This window comes from Mangifera indica, chromosome 19 (assembly GCF_011075055.1).
Source record: "Mangifera indica cultivar Alphonso chromosome 19, CATAS_Mindica_2.1, whole genome shotgun sequence".
NCBI lineage: Eukaryota > Viridiplantae > Streptophyta > Magnoliopsida > Sapindales > Anacardiaceae > Mangifera > Mangifera indica.
In genome coordinates this window covers 9,734,220-9,741,415 of record NC_058155.1, presented here as the reverse complement: position 1 = coordinate 9,741,415, position 7,196 = coordinate 9,734,220, and the positions used below count along the sequence as shown (strand labels likewise).

General features: G+C 35.6%; 2 protein-coding genes across 3 annotated transcripts; one reads left to right on the top strand and one right to left on the bottom strand.

Moving 5' to 3' along the window:
• Nucleotides 1-393: 393 nt before the first annotated feature.
• On the top strand, nt 394-1,707 carry LOC123203329 (dnaJ homolog subfamily C member 14). The gene has a single exon (XM_044619664.1). The coding sequence runs from the start codon at nt 453-455 to the stop codon at nt 1,413-1,415; it is 963 nt and encodes a 320-aa protein (XP_044475599.1). The 5' UTR covers nt 394-452; the 3' UTR covers nt 1,416-1,707.
• A 3,069-nt stretch (nt 1,708-4,776) lies between these two features.
• LOC123203331 (uncharacterized protein At5g64816-like) lies at nt 4,777-5,799 on the bottom strand. 2 transcript variants are annotated; one of them, XM_044619665.1, is made up of 2 exons: nt 5,648-5,799; nt 4,777-5,259 (listed from the first exon to the last, which is right to left on the bottom strand). In XM_044619665.1, the coding sequence occupies exon 2, from the start codon at nt 5,255-5,257 to the stop codon at nt 4,874-4,876; it is 384 nt and encodes a 127-aa protein (XP_044475600.1). In that variant the 5' UTR covers nt 5,258-5,259; nt 5,648-5,799; the 3' UTR covers nt 4,777-4,873. The 2 variants fall into 2 exon arrangements, with proteins under 2 accessions (XP_044475600.1, XP_044475601.1); XM_044619666.1 differs by having other exon boundaries at nt 4,777-5,301; nt 5,648-5,736.
• Nucleotides 5,800-7,196: the final 1,397 nt, after the last annotated feature.

Sequence of the window (7,196 nt, the reverse complement as noted above, 5' to 3'; positions counted from 1 at the left end):
ATAACCTATCAAGTTGCTGGCCTATGATTGATAAGCTAAATTACATACCCAAAAAGAAGAGCCTAATCCGAAGTTCACACAGCCTGAACATCAAGGCCCTCAATCCAATCAGTATGGGCCCTAAATGGGCCGGGTCATGTTATGGAGGGCCCATTTCACAATAGCATTGCCCTCGACATTCGAGCGGCGCGGCCGGCCCAATGACTTGACTTGATTTCGATGACTCACGTTTTGCTTTCACAAGTTTTGATGGCAGATGGAAATTACGAAAAGAGGTTTACATTTATTAATTTAACAAATATGGCTGATTTAAATATTAAAATGTGTAAAGACTAAAACACCCTTTCACTGTTATAGAAACAAAACTTTCTAATTTAACCTTGAAAATACCCTCCCAGTGTCTTTTTCATCTTCTTCAAATCTACCAACCCAGAAAGCTAAATCAAACGGCGATGGAGCAAAACTCCAACAGAGCTGAAGCGGAGCGGCTGTTGGGAGTGGCGGAAAAGCTCTTAACCCAAGGCGATTTCAACGGCTCAAAAGAGTTCGCTATCCTCGCCCAAGAAACTGAGCCGCTGTTGGACGGCTCTGATCAGATTATAGCCGTAGCTGACGTCCTCATCGCTGCAGATAAACGCATAAACAACCACCACGATTGGTACTCCATCTTGCAAATCGACCGTCGATCCGACGATCAGGATCTCATCAAGAAACAGTTCCGTAGATTCGCGTTCCTCCTTCACCCTGACAAAAACAAGTACCCTTTTGCAGATCGAGCTTTCAGGCTCGTCGCCGATGCCTGGGCTGTTTTATCTGACGCGCGGAAGAAATCGCCGTACGATCACGAGTTAAGTCTTTTTACGAATATCGATTTGACGAATTCTGATTCCACGCAACCAGGCAAATTGCCCGTGAGAAGAGGCCGGCCGCCGAATAGTACAAAGAAAAATAATCCAAGAGACGATAATTATAATCATAATCGGCATGAGGAGCAGCGATCAAAATTATCAACTTTCTGGACAACGTGTCCGTACTGTTATATATTATACGAGTATCCTAAGGTTTATGAGAATTGTTGTTTAAGGTGTCAGAATTGTCGAAGAGGGTTTCATGCTATCTTAATTCCGAAATTGCCGCCGTTGGTTCCGGGGAAGGAGGCTTATTATTGTTGCTGGGGGTTCTTTCCGATGGGGTATTCGGCTGGGAATCATGGAAATGGCGTGGCGACGCCTCCATCTACTTCAGGGTTTCCTAATTGGATGCCTCCGTTGTTTCCTGGTGGTGGCAGTGGTGGTGTGGAAGTGGGGCCCAAGGAGGGTGGTGTTGGTGCTGAGGCTCAAGGTAGGAATGGCGACATTAATAATCAAGAGGCGGTGCCTAGGAAGAGAGGAAGGCCAAAGAAGAATCCATTTTAGCTTTAACCAGGTGGCTAGCCCGGGCTATATGATGTTTATAAGGATCGTAAGCATGCAATGTTCAGCGAGCAGCTTTGGTAAATGTGATGATAGGCATAGGAGTGGAGAATGAACGCTCAGCAGCTTAAGATTTGTTAAATTTCTAGGTACTGATTGTTGTTGTTCCCTTTTTTTTTTGTCTTGCAATTAGGTTTCTTGTAAGTAGGTGTAAACTTGATGATACGCAGCTATGCCATTTTACCCAAGTTTTTAACTATTTATTTCAGTGTTTCTCCTTGAAGTTTTGATTGAATGTACTCTGTGGAAGTCACTTGAAGCACAGTCAGTTGAATTTTGATACCCCAACTAGCTTTTGCACTTGCTATTATCCTCATTGAAAATGTGTTTGGACACTGGTTCGAGCTTTTCCATATGTTAATTTTAGGGGAACTTAAATTTTCTAAATTGTAAAATTCTACTAGCTTTTGCACTTGCTATTATCCTCATTGAAAATGTGTTTGGACACTGGTTCGAGCTTTTCCATAAGTTAATTTTAGGGGAACTTAAATTTTCTAAATTGTAAAATTCTGATGAATGTGGAGATTTCTGTAGTGTGGTTTTGAGTATGTCATGTTGAGTTATTTGGACTGTGAATTTCTGTAGTGTGATTCATGCTTGCTAATTTTTGGACACGAGATCAAAAGAAAAAAAAAATGTTGATTTATTTGTGATTTGATAGTCTATTCCCTATTATTTGGTGAAGGCCTTTGGTCATGTTGGCTTTTTGTTCAAGGATCAGCAATAATCTGTTCCCAACTTTTGCAGATGGTGACAATTTACTGGTGATAAACTGTTAGGAGTTTGAAAGAAGATTATATACAGTAGTGATAGTCAACTTCAGATCATATATTTGAATTAGTCTAGTTTATGATTACTGTCTTTGTTTAAATAAATTAGATTTAGATTAGAGTCCTTCTATCTTAAAGAGTCTAGAAGGCTATATATGACCTTTTTTCACTCTTTAGTTGTCATCATCAAAAAATGGATAAAACTAAGTTTTTTGCTCTGCCCATTTCATCCTCTTGCATCTTTCTTATATGAAGATCTTGATCCTCGTTTAAACATAACACAAGTCTAACATATTTTTTGGGTTATTAACACAAGTCTAACATTGGTGCTCTCCATCGTTCATTTTTTTAGCATGACAATTGGAACTTGTCTTCACACCTTAGCTGATTAGATTACAAAGTTTTCCGCAACAGACTACTCAAGTTGCTACACTTGGCTCCCTGACCAATTTGTTGACTGACCAAATGGCCGTCTTGACTAGTCTCTGCAACAAGCAACGTCACACCTTTAGGTGGTTTTGGCAACACGACTCCCTTAGGTGCAATAGATTCCTTGGTTTCCAGGTCTTTTCGGCTTGAGTTGCCTTGTTTTAATGGCACAAATCCAGCTGGTTGGATATTCAAAGCTAAGTAATTTTTCAACTTTTGTGACACACCTTCAGAACAATGTAATGATCAATTAACATATTTTTGGATTGCCTCGTTCCGCATGATGTTTTGTTTGTAAATGGACTGAAAACTAATATGATTAGCATAAGTCATATATCTCAATTTGCTTCAGGCCCCAGAGCCCCAAACGGAATAACTCTTACCATTATTTACTAAGAGATTATAAGAGTTATAATTGCTTATTGTTTTTAAGCCCCGCCCTCCTTTCAGGAGACTATTAAATCTAGAAACTAGAGTAGTTCAAATAGAGAGTACTCTGAAGCATCAAGGACTTCAATTTCAGTGCTCCATGGATCTTCTTTGTGACACAAACAAACAGCATCAAGACAAAGGATTGGCCAAACTCCTCAAGTCTAGATGAGCCTTGGAGGACTTAAATTGGCTGATCTATAGGACAAATCCGTAGCCATGATGTGCAGTAATCAGGCTGGTGCCCTAAGAATCATGCTTCAAAATAAAATCTGCTCTTGACAGTCCTGCTAAATACTTCAACATAGATGTACATGCCCTCATGCAAAGACTGATTAAGCTGATTACAAATTAGGATGATATGGCACTCGTTGGCTCTGCAGCAAATCAAATTCAGCACCCCTTTGGTCTGGCCTTTTTCTAACCTTCCTGGTCATCCACCACTCTCAGGCAAGTACCAAAGCTACCAAAATTCAGATCTACTCATCATCCTGTTTCATCCATTAGCATCCAACTCATCCACAAGCTCTAGTTTATCCGAAAAGTGGCTTCATCCACATCACCCACTCACCAATGTATGTTCATGACTAAAACGTAGAGAGACTGCAAATAATCTTAAAATAAGTGTGTGCCTAAGATGAGTAATTATTGTTATAGCATATGTAAGACGTTCAAGAACTACTAAATTCTCATCCAATGCCAAGCAACATCTGTCCGGTTCAGTTCATTGAAAAAGAAACCAATCCTAAGAACATCCTCTTGATTAGAAGTGAAAATAGAGTGGGATATCGTGGGATAATTATATAATTAAATATTATTTTTTATTTAATTTAAAATTATCAAATATTATAATAATATATTATTATATATGTATAAAATTATATATATTATTTATATAAATAATATTATTTTAATAATTATTTTTATGTATAATCAAAAAATAAATTTCTTTTATAATTATAACAAATAGGAAAAAACTCTCTATTATTAAGGTTTTTTTTTTCTAAAAGAATATACAATTAAAAATACGTTGTTAGAGAAATTTTTTAAATAAAATTATACCTATATATATTTTTGTATATAATTTATATATGTAAATAATTATTTAAATTTAAATTAATTAATATTTAATCATTTAATAACACATCATCTGTATATTTAAATTGTATATAAAAATGTATTCACATAACATTTTTTTTTTTAAATTCTCAACTAAAATAACTTAAATACCCATAAAAATATTGTAATTATGATATCATTTTTCAAAAAGTAATAAAAAATAGTATAATTAAAGAATCAAAACTGGCCTTATTTTAATCATGTTATACCTCTTTGATTTTTACTTTTAATTTTACAATATTAGCCAATGAAATACTCCGTCGACATTATCCCTCTACAAAATGGGGACCTTTGTAGTAATATCATTCCCCACATTCAAACTTCCTGCAATTTGAAGCTTTTTAGGCTAGTGGGTTAGTGGTAAGATGTTGATTCCTATATCTGACATTAAATAAAAGGCATCACTTATATTCCAACAATTAATTAGCACCAGGACACAAAAGAGGAAACCAATAAGGAGATAAAATAATTACTTTGATCATCATAAAAAGACTCTGAATATAAAGAAAAAGATGTTATGGATCAGAATGGAAGCAATTTAACTAGAGAGAATAATATGAACTAGTGAAAATTGGCCAATCATCAATTCCCTAGAACATTGCATATTACAAGAAACCGTTTATGAATCCAAGTCAGATAATAATAAGCAACTTATTATGAAATAACAGAGGAATTTGATAAACGAAGGCACTCACTTTGGCACTTCTTAAGACAGATGTCATTCCAATTGGGGACTTGGTGTTGATTAACACATACAGTTCTTGCACACGCATCAGCACAAGCATCAAGCTCAGAAATACCACAAACAGTTACACAAGTATCAGTTGTTGGGTCTTTTGACAGTGCACCAACCTTCTTTAGCATTCTCTTTGAAGTGCACACTCTCTCACAAACAAAAATATCATCAGAGCTCTTCTCTCGCCCTCTTGCCCTGTTCTGCCTCTGCTCTTCAGCTCTCCTTTTCTTCATCCTCATAGCCTGCCCAATAATTACAGCTGGTATTGCTGCACCCAACAGAGACCACCATGGATCCACCATGTCTGCAGAAAGCACAAGCTTAGAGGATTGCCCACATAAAAGCACTGAAAGACCGTGATGTGCTAGTAAGCTTTCTAATTCGACTTCCAAGTAGAAATAATAATCAATGAAATTGAAGAATTGGAACTTCGTTTCTGCAGAAATCTGAGACGCTTAAACCTTCCAATTTATACTAAACAAAAAAATGATTTAATTTTCCAAAATAATCTGCGAAGATACTTCCATTAACTGCGTATATAAACTTTGTTCATTACACATCAAAATCAATAAGAATTCACAATAATTTACCAATATCATAGTCGATTCTAATAACAAGAATCAAATTTATTCTCTTTTCAAGAGTCCATAACCAAAGAAGAAACAAACGAAAAGGCGATAAAAATCCCTAACCTGCAAATCTCGATGTTGAGACAGGGCGAGGGTTTACATGTAGGGGGTTAGAAGGGTTTTGCGACGAATAAAGTTATATTTATTTGACGGAGTAATTTTACTGTCTACTGCTCAACTCAAGTTAGAGTGTGATAATGCGTACCGCGGCGCACGTTAGCTGTAGATTTAATGGTTTGACTATTTTGACCCTACACTTGATTAGAAATAACCATTTTTAACCCAACCTGTTAACTTTATATAATATGATACGAAAAAATAAGGTTAGTTAGGAGTATACACGGTACAGTTTGATGCACTTTGAAAGATTTTTCAAATTAAACTAAAAAAAATGTATTAAAATTTTTTTAAATCAAATCAAATTATTTTAGATTTCAAACTATATCAAACTAAACTAAAAAAATATAGTTTGACTTTTTGTTCAAAGATCAGCAATAATCTGTTCCCAACTTTTACAAATGATGACAATTTACTAGTGATAAACTGTTAGAAGTTTAAAAGAGGATTATATTCAGTAGTGATAGTCAAATTAAGATCATATATTTGAATTAGTCTAGTTTATGATTACTGTCTTTGTTTAACTAAATTAGATTAGAGTCCTTCTATCTTAAAGAGTCTAAAGGCTATATATGACCTTTTTCACTCTTCAGTTGTCATCATGAAAGAAATGGATAAAACAAAGTTCTTTGTTCTGCCCATTTCATCCTTTTGCATCTTTCTTTTATGAAGGTCTTGATCCTCGTTTAAACAAAACACAAGTCTTAACATATTTTTTGGGTTATTAACACAAGTCTCACATTGGTGCTCTCCATCTTTCATTTTTTTAACATGACAATTGGAACTTGTCTTCACACCTTAGCTGATTAGATTACAACGTTTTCCGTAACATAGACTACTCAAGTTGCTACACTTGGCTCCCTAACGAATTTATTGAATGACCGAATGACCGTCTTGACTGGTCTCTGCAACAGGCGATGTTGCTCCTTTAGGTATAACTCCCTTGGGTGCAATGGATTCCTTGGTTTCTGGGCCTTTTCGGCTTGAGATGTCTTATTTTGATGGCACAAATCCAGTTGGTTGGATATTCAAAGTTAAGTAATTTTTCAACTTTCGTGACACACCTTGGGAACAATGTTTAATGATAGTGTCGTTTCATATGGAGAGTGTTGCACTATCTCGGTATCATTTGATGCATTTTAACAATTAGATCCCTTCATGGAGATCATTCCAAAAGGCATTGAAGGTTTGTTTTGTAAGTGAACGCGATGAATCATAGTCTAGACAAATGCCCATAAATAAATCACTCTACGTTTATGGTTAACCTTGTGATAATGGACATGTTACATATGATGAAAGTTGGAAAAAAGGGAAAATATTTGGTAAACGATCAATTAACATTTTTGAATTGCCTTGTTCGCATGATATTTTGTTTGTAAATGGACTGAAAACTAATATGATTAGCATAAGCCATACATGTGACAATGATCATACATTGCAATTTGAAAAAACCTTGTGATAAAAATGGAAAAACTGTGTAATCATTTTGGATACA